The sequence below is a fragment of the Garra rufa genome, chromosome 12 (genome assembly GCF_049309525.1).
Source record: "Garra rufa chromosome 12, GarRuf1.0, whole genome shotgun sequence".
Lineage (NCBI taxonomy): Eukaryota > Metazoa > Chordata > Actinopteri > Cypriniformes > Cyprinidae > Garra > Garra rufa.
The window spans coordinates 32,908,452-32,927,100 of record NC_133372.1 but is presented as its reverse complement, the minus strand read 5'-3'; the positions used below and the strand labels follow the sequence as shown (position 1 = coordinate 32,927,100).

Genomic DNA, 18,649 nt, shown 5'->3' with positions numbered 1-18,649 from the left:
AAATATTTTTTTAATATTTGTACTTGTTTACAGACATGTGATTTTCTTATTGCTTCCCCATTTTTTTTGTTTATTGTTGTATTTGTTTTGATGTCATTTATATGTTATTGCCCTTGTATGTGTTTGTTCTAAAAACATAAAAAAAGAAATACATAAAAAAGAGAGAAAAACTAATTTATTATTAATTTTATGATTGGTTCCAAACAACAACTGTAATTATTATTTAAACATATTGACACATTTTATTTGTATTCCAATATCGTTGCATTATCATTTTAATTCGAAACGTTTTTGTTTATAATAAAGTACAGTTTCTTCTCGTCTTCAGTCAACTCCTGTGCAGCAGATGGCGCTACACGTGACTTCTGATTTCTCCGCGGTTTGACCTTTCTCTCTCTCTGTAGAAAGCGTGCTTCAATGACATTCTAGTTACTGATGTAAGCTAGTGTTTTAGTTCTGAGGAAGATATAGAAATGGCTTTATATTCTTTATTTCGGTCTGTCAGGACAGAAGTAGTCAAGGTGGGCTTTGACTCATTTGTTATGTTTCGTACTCTGGTTATTTAATGTTTTTGACTTGATGCTTCATACGTTGTTATGATGCTCTTTGCATGGCAGTCCGGTTTGATAGGAAATATTTGGCTTGTTATTCAAAAAAGGCGTGTTTTAAATAACATATTACAGTATTTCTATATCGCTTTTCATACGCCTGTGTAATGTTCCGTAGCTCCATTAAATCATGTGTCATATTAATGTTGTGTTGTTCATAGGGATGTCTCATGCAGCACGTTCAGTCTTTCTACACCAGCTGCCCGAGTTTAGCAGTAGAAAAAGCACTTCTTCTGAAATTACGTAAATCTACGGGCTATACCTTCATCAACTGCAAAAAGGCCCTGGAGAAATTCAACAATGACGTTACACAGGTGCGGTGCACTATTTCCCGAACATTTTAATTGCTGGCTGTAAAATACATTTTCATGTCACTGTCACATTTTCCCCTAAAATCTAAATATTAGCTATCTATTCGTTGGCATAAAAAAAGAGAGATTAGATTTAGACACTACCAAATTTCCAGTAATTTCTAGATTGCATTTTAATGTTTCCATCACATTTTAATAATCAGAAGGATCTCTAATTAATAGATTTACTTACTATAATTTTACTTATTTTTTTCTATTTAAATGTTTTAATTAATGAATTCTGGTAAAAATTTCTTGTAAATATTCCTATAAAAAATTACAATTTTAATAACAATTTTATTGTTAGTAGTAACAATATCATTACATTAAGTAAAACATTCCAGTCACAGTTTCTTCAAGTTAAACCGAACTTTTAGTTTGACGGGTTGCTGTGAAGACCTCTAAAACTAGAACATATATGACCCAGGACCACATAACCAGTCATAAGGTCCATTTTTTTGAAAATGAGATTTATACATTGTCTGAAAGCTGAATAAATAATCTTTCCATTGTATGGTTTGTTAAGACAATATATGGCCAAGATACAACTCTTTGAAAATCTGGAATCTGAGGGGGCAAAAAAAATCTAAATGTTGAGAAAATTGCCTTTAAATTTGCCAGGTGAAGTTCTTATTAATGCATATTACTAATCAAAAATTTGATATATTAACGGTGGAAAATTAAAACAATAATTTTGACCCATTCAATTTACTGTTGGCTATTAGTACAAATATACCTGTACAACTTATGACTGGTTTTGTAGTCCAGGGTCACATATCGCCTTTGATTTAAGTGTACTTATCTACGTTTATTTATACAACCAAAATTTGTCAAAATCCCTGAAATTCCACATTATATAGCAAATTCCGTATTTATGACTGGATTTTGCATTTCCGTCCGTGTTTTCTGCATCATGGAAATCATAGGGCCCTAGTTTAACACACATAATGTAAATTATGTTACGTAATTATGTAACACAGAATACTCTTCAGAATATTTATTTTGCTTTAAACCTACTGTATTTTTGAAAGGAAAAAGTTTATCAAGTTGCAGTGTATTAATTACAACAGTCATCTGATTTGTCGAGCACAAATAGTAAACTCACATCCTTGTCATAGGTCTTTCTTTATATATAAAATTATGTCATTTAGATGTGCATCAAATAAAGTAAGGGTCTGTGCAGCCACATGTCTGTACTTAGTGATGATGAGCTAATTATGATTTGTGAATTTTGATGTCTGCAGGCAGAAAGTTGGCTGCATGAACAAGCCAAAAAAGAAGGCTGGAGCAAAGCAAGTAAACTGGAAGGTCGGAAAGCTAAGGAAGGGCTGATTGGTCTAATTATGGCTGACAATGCGGCTGTCATGGTTGAGGTATGTTATCGTGTCAGTCTTTCCACACAATACTTAATTTGGTTTACAGTGTGATTGATCTTAAAATGTCTTTTTCTTTTCAGGTGAACTGTGAGACAGATTTTGTAGCGAGGAATGAGAAATTCCAGCAGTTGGTGAAGGATGTTGCTCTGTCAGTAATGGCTCATCACAGCAGCAAACAACAGTCAGGGTATATTAAGGTACATGCCCTTCATTTGCATGTATAGAAATGCACATTTCCTGCACACCTTCTGTAACCTCTGACTGCTGATCTGTTCTCTGATTCAGAGTGTGCTGTCATCTGAGGACATTAGTAAGCTCAACGTTCCTGAGGGACCCTTACTGGCAGATCAGATAGCCTTGACTATAGGTGAGATAAACCATGACATGTTGTGTGAGTTTGCCCTGTTGGATCATATTTACTTTAATATTTGCATAATATTAACTTTCCAAGACCAGGTTATCTATGATTTCTTGTTAAGTGACCCTTACAAAGTATTTGGACAGATAAGCCTGAATTAAAAATGTATAAATGTACACTAATGGTCAGTATTTGTTTTAAAGCAATTAGCTTTCGTTTAAATTATATGTTATTCAGTAACGATGCATTAAAATGAATTAAAAGTGACAAAGACATTTACTTCTGTCTTGTTTTACAGTTTTCTTGTTTTTCTTAAGTAGCAAATAAGCATATTAGAATTATTTCTGAAGGATCATGTGACACTAAAACTGGAGTAATAACTCCTGAAAATTAAGCATTGCATCACAGGAATAAATACAATTTAAAAAAATATTATAATAGAAAACTTAGTTTTAATTGTAATAATATTTCACTTTTTTTTTTTATTCAAATAAATACAGCCTAGCTGAGCGTAAGAGACTAGTTTTAAAAACATTAGTCTTACTGGCCTCAAACTTTTGAAGTCTATTTTGTACAAGAAATTATATAATTTCATGATGTGATAATGTCTTCACAACGTGAGTTACACAACGTTTAAGCATTTTTAAAACACCCTGTCTGTTGCTGTGTTAATTTTGACAGGCATTTTTGATTTAGTCTTTATTTTTGTCTTGAGACGAAAATGCTTAATAGTCTTAGTCACATTTTAGTCATTTGAGTCTTTCATAATTTTAGTCAGCTTTTAGTCAAATTTGACATTTTTACCATTGTTTACTTGATTGTGCCATTTTTTCAAATTTGTCATATAAAAGAAATACTCATGTTTTTCGTGTTTTCTGCTTATGCATATTATAGTCTATTATAGAGTCAACTGGAAAAAATAATGCAGCTATAATTTTATGGGTATGTTGGTATGTTGTGGTTTGCATGTGTTTACTGAAAATTGAATATATGTAATTAGTTTGAAAGAAATGATATTGTACTGGCATTCAAAAATAATACTCCATGTATATGAGTCACACCCTTGGCAGGGTCATAGGGCCATGTGAAAGCTATGAATAAGGTCAAAGAAGGTTAATGAGCTTTGAGGATTTTTGTTTTTCACCCAAACACACATCTTAATCCTTGATTGCACTTTTTCATTTCTTATTTTTTTTATACAGAGATAAAAGGTGAGCTTGAATTTGATGAAGAAGTTTTTGTTTTCACCACAAGAAAATGCTGATTGTTTAGTCTGGTAGATTTTATACAAAGTTTGAGTGTTCGCACAGCCCAGACAGGTGTTTGCACAGCAAAACCTATACATATTTGGTGCTTGAGGGCTTGGTCATTTCATTGCTTGCAAGATGAAGAGACGTTACTCGGCAGAGGAAGCTCTGGAGCTGGTATTGCCCACTGACTGAGCATTATGTAAAGAAACCAGCTTTTAAAGCATTACAATTCTGAAAATGAATGAATGTTTGGTAATTATGAATAGAAGAGATGATGATAAACAGTCAGTGAAAATGGAAAAAAAATATGAATATATAACATTTCTATGATAGTTTTTTTGACATGGACATTTTTGTCCTTTATGGACCTAAGTTTAAAAAAAATCTGACACTACATAAAAAATATAAATCCCTCAAAATTAATACTGTTCTTCAGTGACACACCCAAGAAGCTAATAAGCAAAAAAGAATTCTGCTTAGCATTTAGTATATGGAAATAACTACTGCTTTTCATTTTTTCATAAAAAAAAAACGCTTGTGTCATTATGTAAACAAACCAGCATTTAAAGGAACACTCCACTTTTTTTTGGAAATAGGCTCATTCTCCAACTCCAATTTTGAAATCCATTCAGCCGTTCTCCTGTTCACTTTTAGCATAGATCTTTGAATCCTATTAGACCAATAGCATCGTGTTCAAAAATGTAGTTATATCGTGTACTAATACCAGCAGAAAATGTAAAGCTGCGATTTTCTAGGCCGATAAGTTTAGGAAGCTATATTTGAAATTTGATATATTTGAACGCAAAGCTTCCATGAAGAAATCAGTTGCTAGCAAACGGCAAGTTCAAATTAGACATTTTAGGTATACAGTGCAGTCTTACCAATTTTCTTACACAACATTTCACCACATAAATAATTAAGGAAGTAGTGGCAGCAGCTGCGTTTGTATGAAACAATAGAGTGAGTCCACGATACCAGGATGACGGAATTAAGAAATTGTCCACATAATATTGAATTAAGCTTTAATAATTTATTAGCTAACCAAACACAAAGCTTCCGCCAAGAAAAGTTATCAAGCATATAGCACTGACTTAAGTTGCCCTGAATGTCGTGACTGACCAATCAGAATTAAGCATTCCACAGTACTGTGTAATAATTTAGAGCTTGGAGGAGAGAGGGGAGCTGGATCGGCAAAGGACCTCGAGACGGGAATCAAACTAGGGTCACCATGAGCGCAGTTGCACTATATGTCATAAGAAGATCATAACATAAATAACATCATAAGAAATAGTTTAATAGCTGTGATACTGGGTTTGAAATTAAATGTTTGCATAGTTATGACAGGAAACACGAGCAACAATGCCCTGGAAAAAACAATCTTAAAAAATAAAGTTTATTTATAAACCCAAATATGAAATAAAACAGTTATTGAATAAGCATGTGTCCTATTCTGTATCCTAAACTCCTTAAACATTGGTGTCTCATTTTAGAGCAGTCAATGCAATTTATGGAAGAAGTCAATTAAATCTGTAAGTGGGGGTGAGTGTGTGAAAAAATTCAGACGTAATCACCTTTGTAATCACTGGCATTTTTCAGAAGTAACTGTAATTTAATTACACATGTTTTCTCAGTAACTGTAACTAATTACAATTACATTTATTTTGTTAAATTACGTAATTCCGTTACATGTAACTAGTTACTCCCCAACACTGGTCGCGGAAATAGAAACCATTGCGGTTAATTAGGACAAAATCTATGATTAACATGGAAAAGATACCACGGTGGTGGACTCAGAAAAAATATTCGTTAACAAATATTTTTCATCATCTTCTTCCTTGACGAAATTAACACTGGTCTGTTGTCTATCCCCAAATAATTCTAAATAATAATTAAAAAAATTCTCATCTCATTTCAGTATTCTGTTTTTTTTTCCCTTACAGGCCGATTAGGTGAGAACATTGGCATGCGGCGGGCTGTATCACTTGGTGTGCCCTCTGATTGGCATATTGGCTCATACATTCATGGGGCGGTTCCTGGGCAGGCTGGCATTGAGATGGGGCGCTATGGATCGCTGGTTGTGTTTCAAGGTGGACCTAAGGAAGGGACGGATGCTCTGGGAAGGAAGCTGGGGCAACATATAGTGGGCGAAGTGCCTGTTTCTCTTGGAAACATTGACGATTTACCATGTGGTGAATCCGAGACGAGACTTTTGCCTCAGACCTTCCTCCTAGATCCCAAATATACTGTGGGACAATACCTGACTCTTCAAGATGCACGTGTGCTAGACTTCATACGCTTCCAGTGTGGAGAGAGCACCAGTCAGGAGGAGTGAGCAGAGCTGTTTGAATGAGAAAATACATTTCCTTAAAGGCTAAACTTGAACTATTTGTCGTAATTGTTTTTTCAATTTTAACCAAAAAAAGGATCAAATCATATCCATGATATCTCTGCCTGCACCCCCAACAAAAAATTCTATTTTATTCATGAAGTTAAGAAAATGATTGTGAAGTTGTCACATTTTGATGTGTTACTGGTAAAAAAAAATGCCATCAAAAAATAAATGAGTTATGTTTCTGAAATACTTGTATCATAGTTTTGTCATAGGTTACCAAATACCATGGTTTATAGAAAACCTAGTTAAGCGTCTGACCTGAACAGGTGTCTATGTAGACGAGAGTCTAATCTAGTGCTTTACTGCCACCTACTGAGTTTATTTTGCCAGAAAAATTGTCTGTTCATTTGTAGAACCTTGATGTACTGATACCCTTTAGTGCCACCTAATGGAGTACATAAAGACTGTGCATATTCCATAATTTTTCAACAAAGAGTCTTTGAAGATCTCTTTTATAAGTCAAGGTGTTTTAGACACATGCTTTGGAATCAATACAAATTACATTATAGTAAAATGGTACTATTCTTTTTCACATTATTTTTTGATCAACCTGCTAATGATTATACAACTTATACTTTAAAGGTTAGGTCTTAGATCTTAGTTAGGTCACCTTGCTAGACACTCGAAGCTACGTCAGCTCTAATATACACTTTAACAGTACAAGTAACAAGTACAAACATCTAATCTGCATTGGATATCATGCAGAAATAACTGTTTGCATGTTGCCATTCCAAATTCCAACCCCCATAGTCCTAACACACTTCTGAAAGACACAACAATGCTTTTACATACTGATTACTATAGTTATTATGCACTGATTTAAAAACAAAATAAATAAAAACAAGGTGTAACAGATACATATAAAGAAAATGTGGAACAAAAAATGTCTTTGTTTGCCTAGACTTATTGGCAGTAGCACTGTGTACTTAATATTTTTTAGTCACATGATGTCCTTGGCAAGAGTTTCCAAATAAAGCTTCTTGTCTGACATTCATGATTCTGTGAGGAACCTTTAACATCCACTGAAACTTTCCAATGCACAAAGGTTCTTCGTGGAACCCTTTATTTTTAGAAGTGTGGAAGTAAAATATTAACTTTCAATTTAATATTTTACTAATGACACATTTGCATATTTACATTTGTCTGATGTCAGTTAATGATTACACTAATGTTTTAGTAAACCATACAATTAAATATAATAATAACAATAATAATAGTTCAAATAACAATTAATGTTAGTAGTTATTATTGATATTTTTAACTAATTACAAAAAATAAGTGTATTACTGTAGTAAATCAGATGTATTGTAAAATAAAAAAATAATATTTGTTGATAATTATAATTTGATTTTACATTAAAAGTAACAATATTAATACTTAAAATTATTATTTTATTTGTGATCATTTACTCACCCCTATGTCATCCAAGATGTTCATGTTTTTCTTTCTTCAGTCGAAAAGAAATTATGTTTTTTGAGAAAAACATTCCAAGATTTTTCTCCATAAAGTGGACTTAAATAGGATCAAGGGGTTGAAGGTCCAAATTGCAGTTTCAATGCAGCTTCACAGGGCTCTACATAATCCCAGTTGAGGAATAAGTGTCTAACCCAGCTAAACGATTGGTCATTTTCTAAAAAATTTAAAATTACAATTTATATACTGTTTAACCACAAATGCTCATCTTACATGCATTTTGTAATCACAAACATGTGACGTATAGGCAGAAGTACCGACCCAATGTTTACAAAAGTGAACGTGCAAGGAATGATAATGAACAGTGTTGGAGGTAACGCATTACAAGTAACAAGTTATGTAATAATATTACTTTCTCCAAGTAACTAGTTAAGTAACACATTACTTTTTAATTAACAAGAAAATAAGACGAGAAGTTTTTCAAATAAGTAATGCCAGTTCCTTTTCCTTCATTTACTGATTAAAAGCTCTCCTGTTGAGAGAAATTGTGAGTAAGATGTTACTTTAGTCCTATAGAATAAATGTGAACATGCATTAATTCATCTCACTCACTAAAAAACAGATACAGTTTTTCTCAAATTGAATAAAAACAGTGAAATTCAACGCAAACCTACAATAATTAAATATGTTAAATAATACAAATATCCTTTATGTATTTAATCCCAATTTATTAACCAATGTCTTTGCTGCTGACCTTCGACGATCCAATTCATCCATACTAATAAGCAAATATTACACAAGATAATCTAACATTTGTTTTCCTTTTTTTATTATTGCTGAAGGGTTCACATTTGTTCTTCTGTGGTCTACTGTACAGACGTGAATCTACTTTTCTCTAAGCCTGAGGCTTTTGGTGTAAAAGGCTTTTACATTTGCCAAAAAGAGAACTTTTTATATAAAAAAATAAACAAGCAAGCCCTGCCCAGATTTAAAAAGTAACGCAAAAGTAACGCATTACTTTCCATAAAAAGTAACTAACACTACAAGCGACATGCGGCAACAAAGCAATCCCATTAATTTCAAAGGCCGTTAGTGGGGATAGGCATATTGATATATCGATACTCAAATAAAAAATAGCGACACTAAGGTGTGTTTTATTTACCAGTGATTTTGTTTAACAAAAAATAAGGCGTACAATATGCATTGAATAGGACGTATAACCTGTTAGGGAATAACTCTGCAGGATATAACTATTTTCCTGCTCATCTGAACACACGCAAATGTTGCAAGACCGAACCAATCAATCAGAGCATTCACTCACTTCAGAGTGTATTCAAATAGGGTTGTGTTTCCCAAAAGTATCATAAGAAAGCATAAATGCTTTTTTGGAACAGCAGCCCAGAACAATGTTAATCAGAGGACAGAAAAAAAAACACATGTTTGAGTTATTTCACAATAAACAAATTGAAAATGTAGCCTACATAATTTGTGCAATTACATTTATTTAAATTAACATTCAAAGTTAATTGATCATGTTTTGTAGTAATGTTAAAATAAATCATACATTGTTTGAGTTTCGTTTGGAGCCAGAAGCTGCATCTGAAATCGCATACTGCTTCAGTAGGTACTACATTTAAATTTAAATGTACTCCATGATCGTTAAAACAGTACGTTCTATATACAGGTCCTTCTCAAAAAATTTGCATATTGTGATAAAGTTCATTATTTTCTGTAATGTACTGATAAACATTAGACTTTCATATATTTTAGATTCATTACACACAACTGAAGTAGTTCAAGCCTTTTATTGTTTTAATATTGATGATTTTGGCATACAGCTCATGAAAACCCAAAATTCCTATCTCAAAAAATTAGCATATCATGAAAAGGTTCTCTAAACGAGCTATTAACCTAATTATCTGAATCAACTAATTAACTCTAAACACCTGCAAAAGATTCCTGAGGCTTTTAAAAACTCCCAGCCTGGTTCATTACTCAAAACCGCAATCATGGGTAAGACTGCCGACCTGACTGCTGTCCAGAAGGCCATCATTGACACCCTCAAGCAAGAGGGTAAGACACAGAAAGAAATTTCTGAACGAATAGGCTGTTCCCAGAGTGCTGTATCAAGGCACCTCAGTGGGAAGTCTGTGGGAAGGAAAAAGTGTGGCAGAAAACGCTGCACAACGAGAAGAGGTGACCAGACCCTGAGGAAGATTGTGGAGAAGGACCGATTCCAGACCTTGGGGGACCTGCGGAAGCAGTGGACTGAGTCTGGAGTAGAAACATCCAGAGCCACCGTGTACAGGCGCCAGGTCAAGCCACTTTTAAACCAGAAACAGCGGCAGAAGCGCCTGACCTGGGCTACAGAGAAGCAGCACTGGACTGTTGCTCAGTGGTCCAAAGTACTTTTTTCGGATGAAAGCAAATTTTGCATGTCATTCGGAAATCAAGGTGCCAGAGTCTGGAGGAAGACTGGGGAGAGGGAAATGCCAAAATGCCTGAAGTCCAGTGTCAAGTACCCACAGTCAGTGATGGTCTGGGTGCCATGTCAGCTGCTGGTGTTGGTCCACTGTGTTTTATCAAGGGCAGGGTCAATGCAGCTAGCTATCAGGAGATTTTGGAGCACTTCATGCTTCCATCTGCTGAAAAGCTTTATGGAGATGAAGATTTCATTTTTCAGCAAGACCTGGCACCTGCTCACAGTGCCAAAACCACTGGTAAATGGTTTACTGACCATGGTATTACTGTGCTCAATTGGCCTGCCAACTCTCCTGACCTGAACCCCATAGAGAATCTGTGGGATATTGTGAAGAGAAAGTTGAGAGACGCAAGACCCAACACTCTGGATGAGCTTAAGGCCGCTATCGAAGCATCCTGGGCCTCCATAACACCTCAGCAGTGCCACAGGCTGATTGCCTCCATGCCACGCCGCACTGAAGCAGTCATTTCTGCAAAAGCATTCCCGACAAAGTATTGAGTGCATAACTGAACATAATTATTTGAAGGTTGACTTTTTTTTGTATTAAAAACACTTTTCTTTTATTGGTCGGATGAAATATGCTAATTTTTTGAGATAGGAATTTTGGGTTTTCATGAGCTGTATGACAAAATCATCAATATTAAAACAATAAAAGGCTAGAACTACTTTCAAATGTGTGTAATGAATCTGAAATATACGAAAGTCTAATGTTTATCAGTACATTACAGAAAATAATGAACTTTATCACAATATGCTAATTTTTTGAGAAGGACCTGTAGTATGAATATGGGTAGTATGAATGGAATTTGGACGTACTACATCTGCCACGTCTCCACTTTCCGCCATTTTTCAAATAACGACTCCTCTCCTGGAGCCTGAAGTGTCCATGGTATGCCTACTGCAGAATTCGGGTGGAAGCAGTAGGTCATCCGGGTACTTCTCGCCTACTGTATTTCGAATAATATGAATTCGGACATACTACTTGCCTCACATACTGTTTTTCGCATTCTATATAGTAGGGAAGTATGCGATTTCGGACGCAGCGACTGTCTGCGAAGTAGTGTCGTGAGGCGGAGCCGCGGTATAAAAATCCCGCCCAAACTCCTGCAGACCCAATCGCACAATCACAATCATGACACCACACCCGTTTTTATAGCGTTAAATAACTACCTAAAGGCGAACTTATTAGAAAAACGAACACCTGAAGATGAATCAGCATTATAAGAACTACCTCACATGATGGAAACCATCTTTGGAAAAAAATTATTTGAAGTGTAATTCGATTATTTAGTTTGGCTCACGTCCCATTAGATTACATGGGTTTTGCTGGATAAGACCCTCATTTCTCGGCTAGGATAGTGTAGAACCCTTTGAAGCTGCAATGAAACAAATTTGGACGTCCAACCCGTTGGCCACCATTTAAGTCCATTATATGGAGAATAATCCTGAAATATTTACCTCAAAAACCTAATTTCTTTTCAGCTGAAGAAAGAAAGACGTAGGGAAACCCTACATTACGGTATTCAAAGTTTCTCCCACTGAGCATGTAATACCGACACACCGGTAACGACTACAGAGGGAAACCAGCGCCCGCTCAATTTGATTGGCCGATTCGGCTTGAATCAAGATGACATGACGTCATCGTGAATATAGCGGTGTAGCGGAGAGTGTGCGCTCATACTGTATTTCACACTGTGCTCGTATTGACGCTCCCTCCGCTCCATCCTCAATCACTGCAGTCATGGTAAGTACATTATCATAGCCATACATCTCTCATTTCCACTACAATGCAGATAACGCTATTAGTCATACAGTCGGTGGATTTACCGACGTGACCGTTAGACATAGTTGTTACCTCAGTCACCTCATAAGGTATTTAAACCATCAAGCTCTGCTGTCAGTCCAATACCTCACGCATTTAATATTTAAATATACTTTAGTTTGCACTGAGTCTTTTATTTTAGGATAATCTTAGTATCCTTTATTTAGAATATCAAATCAGTGCATCTTGTTTTAACGCTCATCTTCTCTATCGCCCTCATTATCCTGGCATGCAGTCTGACTTCACAGAGGACCAGATTTGTGGTGAGTATTTAAAATAGTATTTTTCACTGTTTAAATGTTATGATGCTGTGAATTCGGTTATATAGTTGCGTTCTTGTTGCAGATTAATGCAAAATACACGTAGGCCTGTACATCAGTTACACTGGCTGACAGATGTGCAAGTCAGTATCTCTCAGATAGACACATATGATATGGTGTACATGCTGAGCTGTAACCTAATGTCCAGATGTAACATGTTAAAATTGTACAGGAGGTTTTTATGTAACGTTAGCAGTTTCTGGTGCTCAAATGCTGAGGTTGAAGTGCAGGCAGTTTACAGATGCGTCGCGTTTGAAGGACCGGAAGCTGTTGCTGGGGAATGTGTAGCTAGAGACGCGTACATACCTACGGAACATGAAAATTGAATATGAATTCATGAAAATGATAATAAGAATATGACCTCTTTTAGATTTATTTTAAACTAAAGCTGAAGTAGCGTAGTATCATGAGCTGTTTTTTTTTTTGTCTTAACAAAGCAGCAGCACAGGATAGCTTCTTTATCACTGCGGATTTGATTCAATTCACTGACTCGAATCTTTTGAATCAGTTCACTGAAAAGCTTCACTCACTGACCTGTTTGCAGGTTACATTATGTGCAGGTTACAGTTATGTAGTATTCCCCTTGTTTATAAAAAAAAACTCATGCACTGTACTGGTAGGGTACATAGTGTATACTAAATAATTTGGGACACAACCAGTATTCCTGTTGATACAGTGCTTGTTCTCTCTTCTGCCCATATATGGTTAATCACAGCAAGAGTGTGTGTGTGTAAAGTTTGACTCAGGGTGGCCCTGGGAAGCGTCGCATTCCTGTAAACTGCTCTTCCAAGCGCTATGATAGTGATCTTAAAGCCTCAAGCAAGAACTAAAAGCCTAATGATTTTAGATTAAAACGTGATTTTTGCTTTAGAATAAATCACAGGAATCTTTACTTATTGACTACATGACTACAAATAATTTTCTAATGCATTTTCTCACTTTCATTCCTTCACTAACAGAGTTTAAGGAGGCCTTCCTCCTGTTTGACCGAACAGGAGATGGGAAGATCATGTACAATCAGTGTGGGGATGTGATGCGTGCTCTGGGGCAGAACCCTGTCAATGCTGAGGTCCTCAAAGTCCTGGGCAACCCCAGTAGTGACGGTCAGGCCTGTCTTTTTTTTTTTTTTGCTATGACTCAAGCATGCCTTGTCTTGTATTATTTAATCACTCTCATGTTGTTCCAAACCCTTCCTTTCCCTTGATCAATAAGCTACACTTTTATACCTTTAATCAGTCTAAATGCACTCAAGCCCACTTCAAACACTCCCATTGATTTAATCTAAACGTGTCTTCATTCTCCACCATTGTCATTCTGTAGTCAATTTTATAAGTATTTTCTGGCTTAATTATTCGGTGGCTAAAGATATTGGCGTGAATATAAATGAAAGTGATTTTTTTATGTGCTTTTCCTCAGATATGAACATGAAAATGCTGGACTTTGAGCAGTTCCTACCCATGCTGCAGGCCATCGCTAAGAACAAGGATCAGGGTTCCTTTGAGGACTTTGTGGAGGGGCTGCGGGTGTTTGACAAAGAGGGAAATGGAACAGTGATGGGCGCTGAGCTTCGACATGTCCTCACTACACTAGGTAAAGAGTCACAATCTCTTTTAGAATGATATTAAAGTAGAGTACAATGCTTTTTTCATTATTTTTAAGGTTTTTTCCACTTAGGATTTTTTTTTCTCTGCTATTGTCACTTTTAACTGAGAGTTTTAGCCTTTCTAAAGCTGTTTTGTGTTGAAGACATAAACTAAAATAAAGTACTTGAGAAGGTTCGCCAAGAACTGTGTGCATGGAGGTCAGGAGAGAGGTCAGGTGGAGATGCAATAAGAGATATTGTATCGATCAATAAGGCAGTTGTGGAATAGAAGTTACTTCTGTTATTGCCTGTGTGTTTTTTTTTTTTTAGCTGAAGAATGAACTTTTATGATGCCATTGTGGATGACATGGCAGATTTTATTGCTAACTTTTAATACTGAAATTACATTTGGCTGTTAAAATTTGAAGTACACATTCAGTACAGTTAAGCACACATTACCAAGAATCTATTAATCTGAGGGTGCCAAAAAAAAAATACTGAGAAAATCGCCTTAAAAGTTGTCCAAATGAATTTCTTAGCAATGCATATTACTAATCAGAAATTAAGTTTTGATATATTTACATTACGACATTTACAAAATATCTTCATGGAGCATGAATTTTACTTATACTTTTACTTACAATATCCTAATGATTTTTGGCATTAAAAAAAGAATAATATTTTTTGCTATTGCTACAAACATAACCGCTATTTAAGACTAATTTTGTGGTTCGGACCAATACCAGTTCTTTTAAATCCCATAGAGATTGACCACCATCAACAGTCTAGATGCACTTTGGGGTTGTTTTCTTTAGGAGAATTAAATGCATTTCCCCGTGTTATATTTAGGTGAGAAGATGACAGAGGAAGAGGTGGAGACGCTCTTGGCAGGACATGAGGATGCTAATGGCTGCATCAATTATGAAGGTACAACAATCACATATGGGTTTCTTTTCTTCTCTGAACATCAAAACTACAGTAGAAGTTTTGAAGCCCATATTTAATCCATTTGCCCTTCCTTCCGACAGCATTTGTGCGCCACATTATGGCTGGTTGAGGAGAGGGTACGAATGGTCCTTAGTTTGTTTTTACTCATTCTTCTCTCCTGCAGCTCCCTCTCTACTGCGTCCCCTGGCTATAGCGTAGCATGTAGCATTTCTGCATGTGCATAGGCATCTTTTGACTCTGACTGTTGCCATGGTGATGCTTAATTTGCTGGTCACCCTGATGCCGACCTTCTCCCAAACAAGTCATTCCCCATTATTTGGAAATACAGTGTTATAACTTCAATATTGTATATTCAAATCCTATTTGATTTGGACTAATTCTAAAAGGCCTAAATATAGTTATCAATCCACTTTTGAATACTTAAAGGGGTAGTTTACCCAAAAATTAAATTTCTGAATTCAAAAATGAATTACTTACCCTCATGTTGTTTATAACCCGTAAGATTTTTGTTCATTTTCAGAAAACAATTATTTTTTCATGAAATCCGAGAGCTTTCTGACCCTGTAAAAACAGCAACGCAACTGACATGTTCAAGGCCCAAAAGGTAGATAATTACATTTCTGTCTAGGCAGCGTCAAAGAGCTGTCGGATTTCATCAGAAATATCTTAATTTGTTTTCCGAAGATGAACGAAGGTCTTACAGGCTTTGAAACAACATGATGGTGAGTAATTAATGACCGCATTTTAATTTTTGGGTGAACTATCCCTTAAATTATGTTACGGGAGTGATAACTTGATTAATTTCTGTTTTTAAACATGATCATCATGTTTAAACAGCCATAGAGTATATGGAAGCTATTGGTGATGTGAATGAAAAATTATTATTTGAAGGCTAAATAGGTGCCATGGTAGTGTATTAGGTCTGGGTTACAATATCATTAGGTCCGGGGTTTCTAGATTGTAGTCAATTCTTATTTTGATGAACCAATATTGATTATTAAATCACAGAAAAGTCTTTTAATCGGTTGTTTTTAGCTGATGTGTGAACAAATCATCTACCACAGAAAGACATCAATGAAACAACTTGTAAACAATTGGGGAAAAATCTTCCAGTTGACATGGTTCTCTGTATTATGGAAGCCTAGAATTCCCAATTGCAAGTTACAAAGTCAGAATTGCAGGATATAAACTTGCAATTGCGAGAAATAGTCAGAATTGTGAGATAAAGTGAAAATTGCGGGCTATAAACTTGAAATTGAGAGAAATAAAGTCAGAATTGTGGGATATAAACTTGCAGTTGTAAGAAATAAGGTTAGAATTGTGAGAGATAAAGTTAGAATTGTGGGAAATAAACCCTCAATTGCAAGAAAAAAAGTCAGAATTGCAAGATATAAAGTCAGAATTGTGTGATTAAAAACACAATTGTGAGAAATAGTTTTGCAGGATATAAACTAGCAATTGTGAGAAATAAAGTTGGAATTGCAAGATAAGTCAGAATTGTGGGATATTAACTCAGTTGCAAGAAATAAAGTTAGAATTGTGAGATATAAGGTCAGAATTGCAGGATATAAACTTGCAATTGCAAGAAATAAAGTTAGAATTGTGATATATAAAGTCAGTTGTGGGATATGAACTTGCAGAATTGCGACAAATAAAGTCGGAATTGCAGGATATAAACTTGCAATCTCGAGAAATAGTCAGAATTGTGAGAAAGTCAGAATTGCGGGATATAAACTTGAAATTGAGAGAAATAAAATCAGAATTGTGAGATATAATGTCAGAATTGCGGGATATAACCTTGCAATTGCAAGAAATAAAGTCAGAATTGTGACAAAGTCAGAATTGTGAGATATAAACTTGAAATTGAGAGAAATAAAGTCAGAAATACAAGATATAATGTCAGAATTGTGGGATATAAACTTGCAATAGCAAGATATAAAGTCAGATTTGTGAGATATAAAGTCAGTTGTGGGATATAACCTTGAAATTGTGTGAAATATAGTCAAAATTGTGGCATATAAACTCTCGTCTGCAAGATATAAAGTCAGAATTGTGGGATATAAACTTGCACTTGTGAGAAATAAAGTAAGAATTGCGAGACATAAAGTCAGAATTTATTTTTCTCAGAATTGTGAGATATAAAGTGTATTTCTAAAGGAAAAAATGCTCAGAATAACTCGCAATTATGTGTTTGAAAGTCAGAATTGCAAGATGTAAACTCACAATTTTAAAATATAAATATACTGTACCTGATACAACCAAATGATTCAATATCAAATTGAATTGAATTGAATTCCAAACTTTTGAATCATAATCGAATCATGAAACTTAAGGCAGTACCTTGTCTTATCCTTTATAGTATCTACTCTGCGGTATGCTGTTACCTTAGGAGGCTTTGTAAGGAGGTGTATTGTTGATTCTAGTTTCCAGTCCTGTCACATTGCTGTTCCTGCTTTTTCTCTCTTTTGTACTTGTGTATTTATCTGTTCTCCCCATGCCTTTATAAGGTATGCTAACTCATTCTAATTTCCTTTAGGCCTGGACAATCTCTTTTCCTCCCTTTTCCTTCAAATCATCCTGAATCTTCTGCTGTTGCAGGGAAATGTTACTGAACTATACATGCAATCTGTTGTTTTAGTGCGATCTGTGGCTGTTTATGGGTCTAAAAGTATCTAGAACCTTACGTGTAGTGTCCATGGCAACATTTGCCGATCTAATGGGTTGAATTTTCTTGGATCACTGCCTCATACAACTTTTTTTCTCTCTCTTCTACAGAACTCGTAAGGATGGTCATGAGCGGTTGAAGAATTCAAATGTTTATTTTATTTTTGCCTGTCAGGCCCCCCAATTGTGTGAATCATCATTTCCATATTACCTTTTTTTTAATTATTGTTTTTTTTTTCCTTAAGTGCCTTTTATCATATTTCTGGAGAATTATGGCTCATTTCATCCCGAAAAACTTCCATTGGTGTTCATAGATTTGCTTGAATACCTCCCATTCATCCATCCATTCCATTCATTCCAGCAGTTATTGTATTAAGCCCCTGTTTGTCTTAAACTGTGAGGGACATTTTGATTGGCTTTTTTTTTTTTTTATTAACCTGTTGCCTAAATGTTTGTAAGTCATATGACTTCCCTCTTTATTGTCTGCTGTGCATCATAATAAATATTCAGAATTACCTTTGTTGATTGTCTGTGTCTGTGGGTCTGCTGTATGTGTGGGAGAGTATGGGTTGCCTTCTAGGGCATTGTTGAACCAACCACTTCCATTTTAGTATAGTTAACTCTAACCCAATAAACATAATACAAGACAATACCAATTTAGGAGTATGTGAAGGTGCTTGAATGTGTTGGCTGGGGAACCGATCACTGTCTACATGTTTTAGTGAGCCTGTGTTTACCTTAAAAGACAAGTGGACTCCCTAAACAAAACCTAAAGAAAAGGACTGTTTAGACGTTGATGGTATGTATGCAACGTGTGTTCTTCAGCTGTAGCAAGTTGCAAGTGTAAGGGAGCATTGCATCATACTGTTTTTAAACTCGGGTGGATTGTGTTTGGCTGTTAATGCGATTTTATCATCCATCGTTGATCTAAGAATGACTAAAGATATAGTTCATCTGTTGTTCTTGTTAAGGCCTGTTCAGCATACAGTAATAATATGGAAACCTGTTTTAGTGACAGAATTAAAGATATAAACAGAACTGTGAGGGAAAAAAATTAGCTTTGTGAGAGAAACTCTTCATAAAA

The 18,649-nt window shown here is 35.3% G+C and overlaps 2 protein-coding genes across 4 annotated transcripts; both read left to right on the top strand.

Annotated features, from left to right (window-relative positions):
• The first annotated feature begins 386 nt into the window (after positions 1-386).
• On the top strand, positions 387-6,521 carry tsfm (Ts translation elongation factor, mitochondrial). Its single transcript, XM_073852049.1, has 6 exons — positions 387-521; positions 770-922; positions 2,203-2,331; positions 2,415-2,531; positions 2,620-2,701; positions 5,883-6,521. Exons 1-6 carry the CDS (start codon positions 474-476, stop codon positions 6,272-6,274), a joined length of 921 nt encoding a protein of 306 aa, XP_073708150.1. The 5' UTR covers positions 387-473; the 3' UTR covers positions 6,275-6,521.
• Positions 6,522-11,872: 5,351 nt separating this feature from the next.
• On the top strand, positions 11,873-18,080 carry myl6 (myosin, light chain 6, alkali, smooth muscle and non-muscle). 3 transcript variants are annotated; one of them, XM_073851276.1, is made up of 6 exons: positions 11,873-11,973; positions 12,287-12,314; positions 13,331-13,474; positions 13,788-13,961; positions 14,803-14,880; positions 17,677-18,080. In XM_073851276.1, the coding sequence occupies exons 1-6, from the start codon at positions 11,971-11,973 to the stop codon at positions 17,703-17,705; spliced, it is 456 nt and encodes a 151-aa protein (XP_073707377.1). In that variant the 5' UTR covers positions 11,873-11,970; the 3' UTR covers positions 17,706-18,080. The 3 variants fall into 3 exon arrangements, with proteins under 3 accessions (XP_073707377.1, XP_073707376.1, XP_073707375.1); XM_073851275.1 differs by lacking the exon at positions 11,873-11,973 and adding an exon at positions 14,982-15,017 and having other exon boundaries at positions 12,281-12,314; XM_073851274.1 differs by lacking the exon at positions 11,873-11,973 and having other exon boundaries at positions 12,281-12,314.
• The last annotated feature ends 569 nt before the right edge of the window (positions 18,081-18,649 follow it).